Source organism: Cydia amplana, chromosome 16 (assembly GCF_948474715.1).
Source record: "Cydia amplana chromosome 16, ilCydAmpl1.1, whole genome shotgun sequence".
In the NCBI taxonomy this organism is placed as follows: Eukaryota; Metazoa; Arthropoda; class Insecta; order Lepidoptera; family Tortricidae; genus Cydia; species Cydia amplana.
In genome coordinates this window covers 4,900,456-4,920,096 of record NC_086084.1, presented here as the reverse complement: position 1 = coordinate 4,920,096, position 19,641 = coordinate 4,900,456, and the positions used below count along the sequence as shown (strand labels likewise).

Genomic DNA, 19,641 nt, shown 5'->3' with positions numbered 1-19,641 from the left:
CTCACTGTTCGTGCTTGAGAAAGGAGACCTTGGTTCTCTGAAACATGTCGCGCGAGTGACTAAAAACAAGTGAGTCTAAACCGTAAAATTATTCAATGTTATTATGTCTCACAACAATTTAAATTCGAATATATTCAGTTCTTAGTTATTTTAAGCGATTTACAAATTCAATAAAAATAGTGATCTGCCGTGCCGAGATGACTCGGAAAATCTAAGCAGCGAAGACATACCTACTAGTTATGGGCCAATGTGGCAAAATCTTTTACGTTTCAGTTTCATAGTGTGCAATTCGCAGTAATAAAACAGCCATCTAGGTACTGCTGCGTATCAATAAACCGTCTACCACAAATTTGAAACTTCTAACTGCCAGTGACATTTTATTCTGCACAATAAAATGGAGATAAAATAGCTATATGAAAGCACTAACGGGCCGTTTTGATCATGTCGCCAGAAGGCACATAAATATACAGGGTACATTTTAAACTATGTCCAAAATTTATGGATATATATCCAACCACAGACAAGACATCCAAAGATTCCTAGTCTATGTATCAAACATGCATTCGCAATGCAAACGCCAAATTAAAAAACAAATTAATTATAGTTGGTCAAATCATATTGTCAGTAAATAAGAACAAGATAAACTATGCTCATCCTTTTCTTTTGGGTGCTAGTACTAGTTTAAGACAAAGACAGTATGATTTTCTCTGTCTATGTTTGAAATGAGACAGTCCTTTGACAAACTACACTTACTAAAGTTATATTTACGTACCGTTGCAATGCAAACAACAGAAACAGAGCCCATCTCAAATTCAAGCTTTCGTTCCATTTTCAAAAAATATTTTTAATCACAATTTATTTTCATGGCATCCGTTGTTCATTCGGAAACATAAATTCATTTTGAACCTAGTTTTGAACCTTATCTGGAAGGAAAAGAGTGCAAAATTGGTTATATATTAATGGTTCAGTCCAACCAGCCTGGAGCTGCATTCTTTATTAGCCACTGAGCGGGCCGTATGTATTCCCAATTACCTTAAGTTGAGCGAGCTTGAGAGAACCAGTGTAACTTGGTCTATGGTCTTGGTGGTTTCAATTATTTAAAATTAAAGAAAAAGTGGCTTCGTAAAAATTTTTCATATTGATATTAATGATGTTATACCACACTTAGTCAGCTCGGTCAGACTCCAGTATCTACACTACCCAATCAATTGCGGGTAGGTACTTGCGGGGACTTTAAGATGTCGTTTATCTCGGGCCAATAGGCTACGTTTCCACCAGAGATGCGAGGATGCGTAGCAAGAGATGTGGTTAATACCGACCACTTCTAACAAATTAACGAAATCATGGCCTGAAGACAATGCCTTACGCGCTGGCCACGATATTGCGCGACTGGCTTAAGCTAAGGCGACAACCATAGGTTGGAGCGAGACACAGCGATCGGATCTTTCGTTCCCACCTATGGTTTTCGCCTTAGCCGTAGCCAGTCGCGCAATGTCGCGGCCAGGCCGTTAACGTCAGGTTCACCCGCACTAGCTAAGCGATTGCAACGCTACTCCAGGCCATTGTGGCATTAGCTACATTGAAACGCGCTCAATGCCCGATGTTTGCTTACGTACGTGAATAGCTGCATTAAAATGAATACTTTCCACGAAATAATTTTCTAATTACCTAAATTAATGGAAATATGTATGTACTTAGTTATTTACGATACAAGTGCGGAAAAGAGGAAATTCGAAACGAGTGGCGATAAATTAAAACACGACCGAAGGGAGTGTTTTAAATCGACACCAGTTGCGAATTACCTATTCGCACGTGTATCGTACAATATATGGCCCTTTAAACTTTTGACATACACACGAAAAGTGCTATTTTACACACTAGTGCGGGAAAATAGGGCCATATGTACTGTAAATATTATTTTTTTCACCGCACCAGCTTGTAATGGCTCTCTTGATACTTCAGAAACATTTGCATTTTATCCAGAAGGGTTGCAAACTTATTCCTAAAGGAATTGGTAAATACACTATGTTCGAGCCGATATGAAGTTTGTTTAGTTTACTGTCCAAATCCCCCCATAGATGTCACTGTTCCCGACGTAAACTAGATAACAGTAGCATTACTTAGAGCCTATATAAGAGAATGTAAATATGTGAATAAAGGTTTGGTAACGTAGCAACTTGTTTCAACAAAGTGGTCCTTCGAGTTGAGAAGAGAAGTGACTTAAGTGACATAGACAGTGCATTCAAAAGTGATCTTTAAGTATAGTTAGTAGAGTCTAAAATCAAGTAAAGTGTCAGTGAGTTAGAACATTTAGAAGTATTTCGAGAAGCCATCCATCAAAATTGTCATAAAAAATTACAAAATTAAAATTCAAGATTTCGGAAAGATTAAATAAATAACGCATATTTTCAAACCCACGAGCAAACGCAGAAAATTCGCCGCTTCAAATTAGTGTTATTTACAAGATCGAAATTCATTGACTTGGAAAAATACAATTTTAGAAATAGAACATTTTTACACGTCAAACAAAACAAAAATATTTTTCCATCTGAATTTTCCGTATGAATTTTCCGTAGTGTCAAGAAAAATGTTTTCAAGAATTTACAAGAATGAATAGCTGAGTAAAATAATGTTTGTGAATTAATCCTTAAAGTGCAAATGAGTTACCTACCGTAGTTCTCGTTCAAGAAGTTCCGAGAGAAGAGATTTCGAGTTTTAGATATCTATTTCAAGTTGAGATTTCATGTTTTCTAAAATACCAAGATGTCGTTGCTAGATTTTATAACGGAACAAGAATTTACGTACGGTAGAATACTAAAAGCTAGAGAAAATTTCAAAAATTTATTAAACAAGAAGATTACGATCGGGCATGTCAAAACCAGAATAGAGTCTTTGGAAGAATATTGGAGCCGATTCTCAGTAAATCATAGAATAATAGTGAAGCACGCGAAGTTGGCGGAACAAGACGCTTTCCAGTATTTTAAGCAAAACATGTATTTCGAGTGCGAGGAAGTGTACATTGAGTTGAAAGCAGACATGGCAGATATTCTAGAGCAATGGGAAGAAGATGTAAAAACCTTAAGTATTTTTAATTTACCACCTATGTTAGAGACAACCCAATTATTCGAGCCTACAAACACAATCCAGAGAGAATCCCAAGTCACAGTTAAGTCACAGTCATTTTACACAATACCAGTAGCTAAATCTGAGTTATGCGAGCAGAGTCATTCACTAAGTAAAGAGTTTCAAGAAATAATATACAAAAGCCATCACTCGTTGTTGCGGAGAGAGTACAAAAGAACATCTTACCAATCCAATGAGAAAGAGCACAAAGAAGATACAAAATACGAGATAGAAAACAAGCAAGGGTTCAAGCAAGATATAGAAACGAGAGCAAAATCGAAGCACACATCTAGAAAAGATACGGAGATGAGCAGAGATTCCAAAACAGAGTATCCAGAGCGAGGAGAGGGAGAAGTCGAGATTCACGAAGACGTTCAAATAGATCAAACTTTCATTGGCATGTATTTGAGAGATGAGGTTAATCACATGTCAAAGAAGTTAGAGTTCCGAGAGATAGATAATCATATGACAGAAGAGACAGGCGAAGAGTTGTACAAGAAAAGAGTCATAAGAGTAGAGGCTGAGATTGTTTTATGCGAAAGAAAGAAAAGAGTGAGACAAAGAGAGAGGAAGATTCAAAGTTCGTCTAAAATCCGTTGGATGGTCTCTATTAGACAATCCTTTAATAGCCTCGGCGCCGAAGTGAACCTTCCAATTTTGAGAATTTGTCTCTGGAAGCCCTGGCAGTCCGAGTTCCTAAATAGAGTAAAAGAAAAGTGGAAGTGAAGACAATTTATATAACTACAAGAGCTATCGAAGAGAGATTTTTTATTTTAGTAATGTTTATTTTATTAAGAAATGACATTCTGTCATTTAGGCCGGAGTATGTTCGAGCCGATATGAAGTTTGTTTAGTTTACTGTCCAAATCCCCCCATAGATGTCACTGTTCCCGACGTAAACTAGATAACAGTAGCATTACTTAGAGCCTATATAAGAGAGTGTAAATATGTGAATAAAGGTTTGGTAACGTAGCAACTTGTTTCAACACACTAAGATAATGAGAAAATATCTTAACCGCTCTGAATTATTTTAAAAGCTCTAAGGATTAATCTAGATTCTAGTTTACTAAATGTAGACGACTATATTACTGCTTTAGTGTTAATTAACTCAAGCCTCCATTCCAAATAAAATATTTGAACAAAAAGGTACCACGAGTGTTTATTTTAAGCCACAATTACATTTTAGCTGCAGCCCACATATAGATTACCTTCAATAGATTCATCCCTGCTGTTTATATGTTAACAGCGTTTATTCATAAATTTAAAAAGTAATTTGATTTAACCTCTTTTCTATTATCATGCCGCGATCAGAAAGGGATTAGAAATAACAGATTTCCATACACTTACGTCAAAATCAATATGGATTGACAGCTATCTCAATCCCTTTCTAATCGCGATTCAGTAATAGTAGGTATCAGTCGAGATGACGTGTGATCAAATACGCAATGGCGGTCTAAACACATCATGGGAGTTTATTAATATACATAATGTGTCTGAGCGCCTACCGCGAACCACGTTCGATGTGTTGCCTCTCTGTCGCACTTGTAAATACGAACGTAAGTGTGACATGGATATAACACGTCGAACGTGGTTCGCGGTAGGCCCTCTGATGCTTATCGAAGCAGTTTATGTAACTGTACATAATTAAAACACTCGTGTGATGTTTTTACGAAACTTGCTTTTAGCTCGCTTCAAAAACCCACACTCGTATTGCCTTTCATTAAGTAGCAATCACAGAAACTACTATTTTATTATTTTATTACACACACATAAACAGTGATATATACTGCTGTATATACGACATCATGCTGTGTATGTGTGTATACGAGTATATATCCCATTTGCAGCGGATAAGGTGTTCAAAATCTGACCACAACATTTTTGGTAAGGAAGTTAAGGCGTGTATAGATAATTTTGACTACAGGTCGTGGGCAAAGTTATGTACCTACTAAAGGCGAATTTAGGTTGCGCTATAAAGGGATTTGATGACCACATAGCTACTTCTGCTTTTAGCAGCATTCTGTAGGGCCATAGAAACCAATACAAATGGACCGTACGCTTCTTTCAGTGGTGCATGCTAATTAATTGTATTTTCTGCTCCATCTAGGGTCAATAAATCTGTGAGCTAACAGTAGCGAGCTAGCTCTGTTTAATATTGCCCTTTATGCACTAGACTGGAAAATAACTGCATTGAAATGAACACAAAGCCTAGCCTAGACTGAGCAAACGAGCGAGTCTAATTCTTTAGGCCCTAGGGAGCTAGGGCATTGGGATCATTCGTTAGCCTTTATTTGTTAAAATCCCCAGAGAGCTCGGTTCTCCATACAAACGTTACCTACGCTCTCATTTTAAAAGAACTAGCTAGATTGCTCTGAAACTTTGTACTTACAATAAGATAAGGTACCTAGTGGGTACCTATATCTAGTCCTGTAATTAGTTTTTATGTAGCTTTAAGTATATACCATAGTTTAAAAAAATACAGTGAATTTAAGTTTTTCATACAAAGCTTGTTTTGCTCTATTTCGTTTGTTTTACAAACTGCAGTTTACAAACTCCATGGAGCTATATAAATTAATTACAGGCAATTATTTGCAAAGTTTCATTACAATCCAACCCGTAGTTTTAAAATGAAAACGAAACTCCGCTTGTATAATAAGGTGAAATTTGGCCGAGCTTGCTGGGTACTGGGGCTTAATCTTGATCGCATTCATTCCTCATAAGTCATAATTTGTAGGACGTAATTTTTAGGACGGAGAGCCCGAATGAAACAAATTTTATATTTGTCGTTAGGTGATTTGCGTTGTGATTTAGAGTCACTGGCTATAAATCCTGGCCTTCTACTCACATCTACTCATGACGAAGCAAACAGACCCGTGAATTGGCGTAACTTAAATTACCTTCCATGTCAGAAACTCCGCGTTACATGGCAGGAGCATTGGCAAGATTTCCCCTAACGCTTACTCGTACAGACAAGTGAGACCTTAAACTAACTCACAAGATACCGCATAATTGTACCATCTAGTATTTACCCTAAAAAAGAAATAAACACACTGATTATACATATAGGTAACAGAAATGCAAGCGTATGAGAGCGGCTTGAGTGCGCGCTCCACCACGGGTATGGTGGACGTGGTGCCAGTAACCTAAGATACGAGTAGTACATGACGCATATAACTGGCAAGTGATCTGTAAGCAGGACCAATTAGCGGCACTCAGCACTGCCTGCGTTGAAATGCTATTACCCATCACCTGAGGGAATAGAGGGAACAAAACGCAATAGACGGAAGACAGTAGGTTATGTCTTGGCTCTTAGCCCCGGTGCCCAAGAGGATATGAACCTGCCATTAGGTCACATCAGTGGCACCCCTCTCAATATCTTAAGTAATTAATTAATATCAATATTTGTAATCATGAAAGGCTAAAAGTTTAAATAGATCTGGCTGACTACCAGGAATAAAAAATCTTTTTCGCCCACTCTGTATATTAAACGAGTTATTTTCATCTTTCTAAGTGCTTACAGCATAATTAATCTCCTCCCATTTTCTTAACACCCTTGATGACGATGTAATTTACTTCAGTTTCTTAACTTAACAGAAACTTTTAACAGCTTTAAGACATTAATCAAATACATCCGCCACCGGCAAAATTCCACACAACAAAATTCCACACAACAGTTTTCGGAATTCGTAACATTCTGAGCGAAGATGTGATAGCCAATGCCGACAGAGCATGTAATTTGAAATAAGAACATGTTATAAAACTTATTGTCTCCGAGCTAAAACTCGTTCCTAGCTTTGGGAGACGACTCTATTTCAGTGTTGCCAGGGCTCTGAAGTCTTAAGTTACGTTTCGTTTAATAAAAAGTCACGTTTTTATCTTTAAATAAACAGAAAGGTGCAGCCAAATCATAAGTTAATGCAGCCAAATATTCGAGGGTCAAAATTCACGAAAATTGTGACTTTTTTGGCCATCTGGCAACATTGCTTTATTTTGTCAGTAAATTGGAATGTCGGAAGTTGTTTTATATATACTCGTTTTCACTATTTCAAGACAAAGGAAGAAAACGTGTTGAAATAGGCAATCTACTAAAACTTGCAGATATGTCAACCTACTGCCATATCCAGTACGCTCCGGAATGTAATAAACTGCCGGTACATCCGACTACGATCAAATTTACCGCGCGTTGGCGCTGGCTTAGAGGCCTTTTACATATACTACACGACGCCGGTTATCCGATACAACACAGACCAAAATGTGTATACATGTGTACCTACACATGTATACACATTTGTGGAAAATTTCGCAGGTTTGGAAAATTGCCTTCGACACATACTTATGTCTCAATATTTCTCTTAAACCACTAGCTAAGTCGGCCTTCTACCAAATCCAGAACACTCCCGAATGTAATAAACTGATATTACATCAGACTACGATAACATTTACCGCGCACTGGCTTAATAGGCCTTTTACAATATCCTACACTACACGGTATTCACGCAAAGCCATACGACATTACTAAGCTTTTTTCGACCAATAAAAATAAGTGAAACCTTTAAGTTAGTAAATAATAGAACTATACAAACACATCTCAATTTAAGAGCATTCCATGAAGTTGTCTACCGTTTTCCCGTACAAAGGCGAAAATTTGCAGGTAAGTAGGCATAGGAGTTGATTTTTCTGTGAGAAATGATCAAAAATTTGCCCAGAAAAATAATAATCGGCTCTAAACTTCTAAAAGTTCTAAAACCCGTGATAAAATGAGTTTGTACGGTACAACCCGTGGAATGCTACTTTTACAACAAGTTATCCCGATATCGTCTCCTATATCGTGTAGCATAATGTGAAAGGCCGCTTACTCGAATTGAAGTTAAACGTCGTTCGCAACAAACAAACGACGATTGGATTTAACGACGTGTATTACAGCATTTACAGCCTATTCACACTAATTACGAGGGCTTTTAAATTTTTATTCCCCAATTAGCACTTTTGAACTGAGTTTTATTAGGACAGTTTTAAATAGGTTCTTCATTCTGCATTCGTAAGTTCATAAAACAAGAATAAGGTGCATTGGGTTCGAAAGTCGGAAAATTTAAAAAATCTCTAATACCAATCTCCTAACCAGAAGCATTTCGTACTTTGACACCAGTAACACTTAGGGTCGGTTGTACCAAACTGTTCGTATCGTTAAAGAGTTCGCTAAATTTTTATGTATGCATGGAAAGTTTAATAGTAAAGCGCCGGGGCGCGCCGGCTGACGTTGATCAGTCTGTCAAATGTGGTTGGTGCAACTGGCCCTTAATCTACTGCAACGCTTACCAAGGTTTTCTTGCTTACCTACTTACTGTTGCCAGAGTGGAAAGTGCTCCTTCGTAGATATTTGCAATTTTCATAATTATTACCAACTTTGTATTAGGGGAAACTTGCCTAATTCGTACCCCTTAAGAGAAAATGCTAATTTCTTGGAAATACAACTAATAAAAAAAATGCAAATGGTGTTTAAAGAATCTTTAATTAATAACGAACCAACAAAAGTAACAAGTTAGACTTAAACCTCTACAACTTCTGAGAAATAAAAGTTTTTAAAAAAAGTGGAAAAGGTACGATTTAGGCCTTATTTTTCCTTAAAACGTACGCGTATATTCGTATATCGTACTACGTACCTATCGTACGTATTGTCTCCATGTCAAACCATGAGATCTTATAATTAGTATCGGTCTTATAATCACAGCAATTGACATAAGTAATCTTTGCAGTAATCACAAATAAAATTATGAGTATTTTTGTCAACCCCAGCACATAGTTCGTGAATCCAGGTTTCACAATATGTGCATTGCGTCATGTCTTCTAAAGTACGAAATAAAACAAAGTGTTCAGTACGAATAAGGCACAAATGATAACTAACGATTTTAATATTGCCGCGTAATAAAATGGCTGCCGGGCTGGCGTCTGTCGTCCATTATTTGAAACCCTAAAATTATTTGAAAATCTTAGGTATCAACCTAAAAAATTACTCGAAAAGAGCAAAATTACTAACTTTTTAAATATTTTTATGTAGAAGGGCAGCGCGGAGTTGTTGTACGGGTGATGAGTAGGGTTTGCTCCCGGTACTGAGTTTGTATGGCGAGAACCGGGAATTCCCGGGAATTCCCGGTTCTCGCCATACAAACTCAGTACCGGGAGCAAACCCTAGTGATGAGACATGGCGAACTAGTATTTTCATTTTGTAGCACTGGCGTCGCCACTGCAGTTTCACAACTCGAGATCTTGATAGGGTACGTTTTAGGCGCAGGTACGATTAAGGAAAGTTTCCCCTACCTAGTCTAGTACTAGGTAATTAAAATGTCAGGAATATTCCTATAAGAATTTCGATTCTGTATGGAACATCAACTTTTACATATGAAATGTAGGTAAAGAAAAAGGAATTTGTAAAACATTTAATTTTAGCGTGGCGTGGCTGTGGGGGTCCACGCTTTTATACTGACGCTTTTAGACTAGGTAATACAAAGTTGGTAATAATTATGAAAATTGCAAATATCTACGAAGGAGCACTTTCCACTCTGGCCCTAGGTTTATATAAACGAGGGCTATTCCTTGAGATTTTCCTATTCGCAACGTAATATTTAAACATAAATCTCTGCATCGCACCCCGAATATATTGACGGAAGTTCACGGAAGAATCATCCCGAAATACATGATTGACAGTTTCGGCCCCCGGGGGCCCGCGAGGCCGATACCGAGAATTACTTCAATCTCACATGTTACAATCCTACATCCTACGATAGAAATCGATCTTAGTAGCGAAGATTGGCTTGCATTTACAGTTCGAGATCGAGCCATAGTGGATTTATTTTAAATGGGTCAGTAGGACAGCTTTGAGATCCCGTTCCGCTAAATTAAAACTGTCTTGGTAGGCGTTCCCTATCTTTTCACTCATTGCTTTCCAGTTTCACAGATTAAAACAGTCCCTTTTTAAGATTATTCCCAAATATCTGCATGGTATCGAGAAGCTGCATTCCCGTTTAAGATTTAGCCTGTATATCCTACGGTTTATCAACGTATTTGATAATTAAACCAATGTTATTACCAAGAAATATTCCAAGAACTGTTTTTATTTACTTAAAAAATTGCTTTGTAATTGATGTAATCATTGAAAACAATTATACTCGATAACCTCCGAAAACTGCTTTAAAATTGTGTAACATCAACGAGGTGATACCTATTGAATAAGTATAACACAATAATTCCACACACCACACAAGACACAAGCGCTTCAAAAATAAAGCATTCGACTTGACGAGGTTAGACGTGGGGCAAAATATGCTAAAATTAATAGAAAAGTATAAAACTAAACTGTTTATGCCTAATGAGAACCCAATCGAAGAAGCTAAGAAGATAGTGAGCGGGGTTCAGCAATTTGTCGGGATTCGAGATGTCTTTGGCGACAAAAAGAATCTTAGTAAGCATACCCACTCAGGCAGATCATTGAGAATAAGTAGTCGGCTAGATAATAAATGTTATTAAAGTGAATTTTGCCCTCTTCCTCTTTTTAACAAGCTTTTATTAGGTCGACCTGTATGTAACTATGTAATGGAATCTAAGGTAACTAATTTAACCATCTTCCAAGGATCGTAGCGTCATGAAAATTGGCAGCTGTATGTAGTTCTGATGACAATACAATAATATGGTACTGTCGAACTGATCTGATGATGGAGACAGGAGGTGGCCATAGGAACTCTGTGATGAAACAACGCAACCTAATTGTGTTAGGGGTTTTTAGAATTGTCTCGATGAGTATTAGTTGTCTGTCGTAAGAAAAGTACAGTCAGCGATAAAAGCTTGTACCAAAAATTAAATTTTTGCCAAAAACTTATTTACGTTTGATATCATCATCAAAACAAAATGTTATCCACCGTATGACTTTTTACCATTGTTGGTGAAACATATTTTGTCAGTTTATTCCGGATCAAATAGATAAAGCGTATAAATCATTTATTTCATAAGAGTGTACAAAGTTGACAAAGTGCATGTTGTTTGACAGTGGTAGAACAAATAATCCAATAATACGTGTCAGGTCCATAATTTGTCAAATTGAAAAGGTAGAAAGCTTGCTATCTTCTCAGGTCTCTAAAGAATCCTTGAGCCCTGGGATTTCTCCACTCTTCCTTCTTATTCTTCTTTAATGCTCCCGGTTATTTTCCAGGATGGTCCCCACTATCAGTGGTAGGGATGGTGGTGTTCCCCGTGGCTTTTCTGTATACGGGCCAGTTCAGCCAGATCATGTATCTGGTGTCCGTGTTCCCGGATAAGGTGGACTCCTTCAAAGCTTTCAACTGCATCAGCTCGACTTGCGTGCCGTTGTCCAAGTATATTTTTATGTGGACTTCAAGGTAAGAGAGATTTATGTATTAGACCGTGTGTAGACCAAAATAAAATTACTTATGAAGCCGCCGCTGTTCTTGCGTCTGCCTGTCTGACAGCGGTTCATATTTCTTTTGTAATTTACACAGTGTGTTTTCCGATAATAACAACGAAATGAATTCGAGGCTAGAACAAAATAAAGAAACTTTTTTAGCTTTATTTTTCGTAACTCTCGATTCTGGCATAAGCAGATTTATTTCTTGTTTAACATGCTCGACATGGCATTCATAGTTTGTTTTATTTTATAATCATAACAAAGTTTTTTTTTATTTTTTTTTTTTAATGTTAATATTATCTTCTTCAACAAACTATAAAAATATCAGACTATAGGATCGGTTGCACCAAACCGTTAGTCACCGTTAAAACTTACGCGAAATGTTATTGTATCGAAAATTTTACTGTTCATTGCGAAGTAGGTAACGTTGGTCCCAACAATAACATCACCTAACATTACGTTGGTGGTTGGTGCAACTGGCCCTTAGGTATATGCTAAAAATACTTATGATTCCAGGAACCGCCTCAGAACAATAATGAAAATGAGCCACCAGGGTCTCGGGGTGCTTCCAGAAGGAAGTCCAGCTCGAGCTCGCATGCTGCATACTCTCCACAAAGCACAAGGCGTCACCTGGCTCGTGATACTCAATCAGGCTGTCATACACATCGTTTACTTGCTGCTACCGATCTTCTTAACTGTCTTTATGAACGAGAGATATCTGCCAACGACTCCCGGGGAATCTTATGGTAAATATATCATTATCATAGGCCTTAGTGTAAGGCCTGAGTGGACGCTCGAAGCGGAGCGTTCGGCGGGGCGTGCAGCGTGGCGTCGAGCTCCCATGTGATTTGAGCAGCATGCACTAAGGCCGCTCCTATACGTTTGCATTTGTTTAACATGCACGACCCACGCCCCGCCCCGCTGCACGCCCAACTCGAGCGTCCACTCAGGCCTTACACTTAGAGTATTACAGAATTTACAGACCATACAAACAGTGTCAGGCAGGGCGACAGCGCTTGTCATGGCTGTACAAGCCAATACGGGAGCGGCAACCAAGCGGTAAATATACGAGTAGAAGCTTACAAATAAACAACAAACAAATGGCATAGGTAGATTAGGTAGGTAAGTACTTAACGTAGCCTAACGGCTTAACCAAAGAGGTTGAGATTGAGACTCCAAAATATGCGGCACATATCGTAGGTCACATCGCAGCCTGCTGTTTTTTAGTGTTATCTGACCCCTCCTGGAGAATTTCATGTAGATAAATACAATACTTAAAACCCTTGGGGTCCCTTAAATTGGGACCGCACAACTTGTAATTTGTTATTTCTATTTACTAATGACTCGCTTGTCTAACCACATGACTGCGCACGTCATGAAATATAACATGTTAGTGGAGATAATTACGAGAATTCTTCCACAAGAAGTTAAAATTTAGCTGTGTCGATACTTAGATTAATAATTGAGATACGAGCAATGTTCCTGTAACTATGATAGATAATAGACCAAAGTTATATTTAAGGCGTATTCGGGTATCTCCCAATCAATGTGGAAGACATACTCGTATTTTCAAAAAAACACCTTTAATTTCATCATACCGAATTATACAGTATTCGGAAGTGCTTCGGAACTATCCGAATATAAGTACCTATGTTGTTTTACCATATAAGAAATCGGTTAACGAATGTCCTAAGTAAATTTTATTCCCCAGGCCTCACTCCTAAATACGAAACCCCGTATTACGAAGCCACGTTCGTAATAACCAGTGTTGCTGCCGCGTTTTCTGCCATCAACCAAACTGGCTACATAGTCCTCTTCGTTACGCTGGTCGCCCACGAACTTGGACATTTCTACGTCATCACCGAGACTTTCAACGAAATCTACAAACTTTCAAGTGTCAACGGAGAGGAAAGCGATGATTCGAGTAAAGAAATAGATGAAAAGCTGACGTTTTGCATCAAACACCATCAATTTCTTATTAAATATCACGGGAAAATAAGTAAGCTTTATCAAGCTATATTCGGAGCTCAATTTCTCATGATGATAATCGTATTAGTGACAACGCTACAGACGATGTACTATTGGGATTTTAGTAACACGATTCTAACAGGCGTCACCGGTATTATGCCTCTGACTATTTACTGTTTTGGCGGGGAGTTGATGATTTCGGCGGCTGAAAATATGTCGGAGGCTATTTACTCTTGTGGTTGGGAGATGATGGAGCCAAGACAAGCTAGGGCCGTAGGCTTAATCCTGTGCATCTCTCAACGACCTCTGCACCTTACTGCAGCCGGGTTTACGACTATGAACCGAGACACCTTTGCAAACGTAGTGCAAGCCGTTTACAAGATTTACGCAGTTTTTAATTAAAAACCAGCAAAGAAAGTTTAGCAAATACATTTTCATTTGAGAGTGCTTCTTATTTAAGTTATTCCCTTATTAATATTTTATAATTTTACATTTTCTCCTAGAAAATAAGCTTCAGCAACAGCTGACAATGCAATCAAAGCAAACATGCTTTGATTGCAAACGCAGTTTTCGAATAAATCTTTCTTGCCAACAGATTTGTATATAATAAAAGCAAACTAAGGCAAATTAGTCAAATTACTTTTACAAATTATTGTTGACGTTGGCAATGGATTTTCGCACTTAGCTCTAATTTAAAAATGTAATAAAAATAGGTACCTACTTAATATACGAAATAAAATACATTTGTGCGGGACAACGCATGGAGCTAGATGCTAGATTCCATACCAGGGGGCCGATTTTTTAATTTCGATCGCTCGATTTCGTCACTCGAAAATCGGTGGAAAACGGCGAAATGCTAATTTTTGAAATACAAGCGATCGAAATTTGGAATCTATTGGTATTGACCACTCGATTTCAATTCTATTAGTAGAATTTAAATGCCTAGTAGTGGATATATTCATTAACGAAATACACGAAATCGAGTGGTCGAAATTCAAAAATCGGCCCCCAGATGTGCGAGAATCCGGCTTGAAGGATCTCGAGTTCAGAAAACTCGACGACACTGGGTTGGTCTAAGCCTAGCCTTGGATTCAACTGCGCCCGATAAAGTAATACAGTGCTAAGTGTGCGAATATAGAAATACACGTAATCGTTGAACAAAACTCCGTTGCTTAACCAAAGAGCCTATCTTGATAGGAAATTTGTGCCGCTTATTGCACTATATATGTGTGTCAATACTCTCAAGGATTGCTTATGTTCGCAATATCGTATAAATTGTTGGTCTATTTAGAAATATGCACTTTAACTCGTCCGAGCATGGCTTCTTTTATATTCTAGGTAAATCTACCTATAAATAAACCTAAATATACCTATGAGATATGTGGTTTCGAAAATATGTTACACTCATGTAGGTACTGAAAGCAAATACGAGTAACTATGTGCATCCCCTATAATGACGCAAAGTTTTATGCATTGCTGTTCAACGTGTTGTGTTTAAATTAAAACATAGAATGTAGGTGTTTTGTATTTAAATATGCAGGAATAATTAAATACAAAATAGATAAGATTATCCCATGCATGTTGAACGCACATTTAAACACAGCAGATTTTCGTCATTATAATCCATTCGGCTTTGAGCGCATCAGGTGTTAGCGCCCTTATCAAAAAGGACGATAGGAGAAAACTAGTAGCAATAAGATGCGCATTTCGTCGTCTGCTAGATTGTGTTTTCGAGCTGTTAGGGAACCAATGGCTGATTATCTCCAGCCAACTCAAGTGAGTTTTGGTACCGTTCAGGATCGCGAAGTAGCAATCCATGCCACTCGTGCATTTGCACTAGCAAACAGAGATACGGGTGCCGTTATTTTGAAGATTGACATCAAAATGCATTTAATAGTGTTGAGATTGACATTATTCTTGATGAAGTAATGGACAAAGTATCTATCCTCGATTTACCCGTTCCCTTTCCAATGCTACTATTCTGATAGCCATTTTTTGCACTACAGCACCTTGATATCCTCGCGTGTTCGGGCCTTTACGTCCATTAATATTTTGCTTAGCCATGCAAAAGGTTATCACATCTTTGGACGCACCCCTGAACGTGTGGTTTTTGGATGGCGGGACGATTGGAGGTGACCCACAGAGTGTGGACGACGTTAACAAGCTTCTGTCGGCTTTGAAAGGAATCGGCTTGGACTTAAACCCGGGCAAATGAGAGTTGGGGCTGTCACTCAAATGTTGTCTGACAATGGTGGCAATTCCCAGATACCTTTTGCTGTCGAGGCATTTGTCAAGTGGTCTACAGTTTGTCAGGTTACTGAGCCGCTAAGCAATCCTACCACTCAAAGATGTTGGGACGACATCTTTTATACTAAGGTGGTTGCAGATCTGCTGAGCGAAGCAGTCGGCTCAGATTTATAATACACCTGAAGGCTAAGTCAGGAGCAGGGATTCATGCTTAATCTTCCTCCCAGTTAGGCACGCTGCTGGATACCAACTCCTTGACGATCGCACTGCCTTACGATTGGCTTCGAAGGTTTGCGAGGTGCATCGGTGTACGGGTGGAGCCATGGTTCAGGAAGACGGTTAACATGGTCTTAGTTATCACAGGGGCGCTGGGGAGATGCAAAGGGTTTTTCGCGTCACCACGCGATCAAAGTTTCGCAGGGCTTTGGTCTCTGCCAATTTTTCTTGTGTCCTGGAGCCTCCGAGAGTGTGCCGTGCCGTGTGGTTGCTAAAAGACCAGATGATCTTACCTTTTTCCTTGGCAGAAGGGTCGATATCTCTAATGGGATGCATCTGAGTCACACCATTTGCTTATGGTTCGGCTGAAGAGTGTGCAGCTAAATAGAAGCACGCGAAGTTCTCTGCCTTGGATCCAATGGCCATACCAGTTGCGGTGGAGACTGCAGGGTCTTGGGGTAGGGATGCTAAGGAGTTTGCTTGCGAATTAGGTTGACGACTTAAAGGTAGGGCTCGATCCTCGCTCCGGATTGTACCTGGCCCAACAGATTTCCTTGGCAACTCAACTGGGCAACGTTGCCAGTGTCATAGGGGCGTTTGGGCCGGCTACGGTCCGGGATGGCACCTTAGCCTAGTTTCATTTAGTGATTAAGATTGCCAAATCCTGTTGCAGATTATGTCATTTGTTTGTAAATAGATAATAATTGAGACATGAGCAAACAATTGCTATTGCTACAGGAACAATCCTGTAAGTAAGTATAATAGACCAAAATATATTCTTGTTAAATGTTATATTTATGGCGGATTCGGGTAGCGCCCAATCAATGTGGGATACATACCTACTCGTATTTATTTCTGAAAACACCTTTAATTTCATCATACGGAATTACACAGTAACAGTATTCAAAAGTGGTTGGGAACCATTCGATCGATACTTAAAGCATGTGCCAGACGGCAGACAACCACAGTTTCTGCAAGATGACCTTGGTAGAAAAACAGTGGTTTTAAGCCATGTAGCAAGTGGTTGAAACCAAATTCTGCATGACCTTTAAACGCCCTTGGTAGACAGGCGTGCTCTGCCAACCATTGGCAGAAGCAGTGGTTGTAAACCATGTAGACAGCCGCGCTTCTACCTCGCTTCTACCAAGGTCATCTTGCAGAAACTGTGGTTGTCTGCCGTCTGGCACATGCTTGGATGACTCATGTCACGTTAGACCAGGCCGTGTCCGAACCGGAGCTTCCGGCGCTTACTATTCTATGACAGATGACAGGTGATCACGTGATACTTTCCATATAAAACGAAGCTCCGGAAGCTCCGGCCCGGACACAGCCCGGTCTAACGTGAGTCATCCTTTATGTTGTTTTACGATATAAGAAATCGGTCAACGAATGTCAGTCCATTTTATTCCGCAGGCCTCACTCCTAACTATGAAACCCCGTACTACGAAGCCACGTTTATAATAACCAGTGTTGCTGCCGCGTTTTCTGCCATCAACCAAACTGGCTACATAGTCCTCTTCGTTACGTTGGTCGCCCACGAACTGGGACATTTCTACGTCATCACCGAGACTTTCAACGAAATCTACAAACTTTCAAGTGTTAACGGAGAAAAAAGCATTGATTCGAGAAAAGAGATAGATGAAAAGCTGACGTTCTGCATCAAACACCATCAATTCCTTATTAAATATCACGGTAAAATTAGTGAGCTTTATCAAGCTATATTTGGAGCTCAATTTGTCATGATGATAATCGTATTAGTAACAACGCTACAGACGATGTATTATGTGAATTTTAGTAACACGATTCTAGCAGGCGTGACCGGTATTATGCCTCTGACTATTTACTGTTTTGGCGGGGAATTGATGATTTCGGCGGCTGAAAATATGTCGGAGGCTATTTACTCTTGTGGTTGGGAGATGATGGAGCCAAGACAAGCTAGGGCCGTAGGCTTAATTCTGTGCATCTCTCAACGACCCCTGCACCTTACTGCAGCCGGGTTTACGACTATGAATCGAGACACCTTTGCAAACGTAGTGCAAGCCGTTTACAAGATTTACGCCGTTTTTAATTAAAAACTAGCAAAGAAAGTTTAGCAAACACATTTTCTTTTGAGAGTGCTTCTTATTTAAGTTATTCCCCTTATTAATATTTTATAATTTTACATTTTCTCCTAGAAATAAGCTTCAGCTGTTTGCTTTGATTGCAAACGCAGTTTTCGAATAAATCTTTCTTGCCAACAGATTTGTAATAAAAGCAAACTAAGGCAAATTACTTTTACAAATTATTGTTGACGTTGGCAAAGGATTTTCGTCGCGCTTAGCTCTAATTTAAAAATGTAATAAAAATAGGTACCTACTTATATAATATACGAAATAAAATACATTTGTGCGGGACAACGCATGGAGCTAGATGCTAGATTCCATAGCAGATATGTGCGAGATCCGGCTTGAAGGATCTCGAGTTCAGAAAACTCGACGAGACTGGGTTGGTCTAAGCCAAGCCTTGGATTCAACTGCGCCCGATAAAATATATTCCGTATGCGTGCCGTGTATTCCTGTATGCGAATACAGGAATACACGTAACCAAAGAACCTATCTTATAGGAAATTTGTGCCGCTTACGTATTTCAAAAGTCTCATGAATTGCTTATATTCGCAACATCGTATCTTTGTTGGTCTATTTAGAAATATGCAGTTTAACTCGTCCGAGCATGGCTTCTTTTCTATTCTAGGTAAATTGAGATTGTGATATGTGGTTTCGGAAATATGTCATACACACGAGTATATGAGTAGTGAGTAGGTACTGAAAGCAAATAACTACCGTAAAACGTGCCTACTTTGCTCCAAAATTGGCTCCAAATTAAGGAAATCTTGAATATTTTAAAAACTGTTCCTCATTTAAATATTCAGACAAATTGAATAATAAGAAGAACATCTCATGTGACATATTTCATCGGTAAATCAACTTTATGAAATGTTGTTTTATATAAAACGAAGCTCTGAATACGGGGCACAACATACCTACTCATTGTTGGGGGTATTTTTGCTCCTACCTATAGTTCACTTAGAGGTGCAAAGTCACCCCATTGTGCGCCAAATTAATAGACCCCGCCAAGAAAAGAGATTAATTTTATGACTAAAGTAGCAATTCAAAAATTATATACAATTTCGTTTATCTGAGTATATAATTAATAATATAGTAATATCATGGTTGGATATAATAAACGATAAGTTTTTTTTTTTAATTGGAGCATAGTTACTCACCAAGGAGCAAAGTAGGCACGTTTTACGGTATGTGCATCGCCTATAATGACGCAAAGTTCTATGCATTGATGTTCAGCGTGTTGTGTTTTAGAATGTATTTTGTATTTAAATATGCAGGAATAATTAAATACAAAATAGATAAGATTATCCCAAGCATATTGAACGCACATTTAAACAGCAGATTTTCGTCATTATAATCCATTCGGCGCTTTTGACAAATTGACGTTGCGCTTCTGATTCGCCGAAGCATCTACAGGCTACCACACGTAGCGCTACGAGCATATAATAAGAGTAAATAAATACAAGGCAACAAGAAAGCTAATTTACTTACCTCAATATTGCAGCCTTTATTCTTGTCCTCTGTCCTTAGGTACAGGAACTTCGCTTCTTACTCGTAGAATATATAATGTTC

At 38.7% G+C, this 19,641-nt stretch overlaps 2 protein-coding genes across 2 annotated transcripts; both read left to right on the top strand.

Annotated features, from left to right (window-relative positions):
• Positions 1 to 11,317: 11,317 nt before the first annotated feature.
• Positions 11,318 to 13,907, top strand: LOC134655274 (odorant receptor 10a-like). The gene is made up of 3 exons (XM_063510724.1): positions 11,318 to 11,510; positions 12,053 to 12,282; positions 13,248 to 13,907. Exons 1-3 carry the CDS (start codon positions 11,350 to 11,352, stop codon positions 13,904 to 13,906), a joined length of 1,050 nt encoding a protein of 349 aa, XP_063366794.1. The 5' UTR covers positions 11,318 to 11,349; the 3' UTR covers position 13,907.
• Positions 13,908 to 15,566: 1,659 nt separating this feature from the next.
• On the top strand, positions 15,567 to 18,288 carry LOC134655288 (odorant receptor 10a-like). The gene is made up of 2 exons (XM_063510739.1): positions 15,567 to 15,711; positions 17,381 to 18,288. The coding sequence occupies exons 1-2, from the start codon at positions 15,567 to 15,569 to the stop codon at positions 18,037 to 18,039; spliced, it is 804 nt and encodes a 267-aa protein (XP_063366809.1). The 3' UTR covers positions 18,040 to 18,288.
• Positions 18,289 to 19,641: the final 1,353 nt, after the last annotated feature.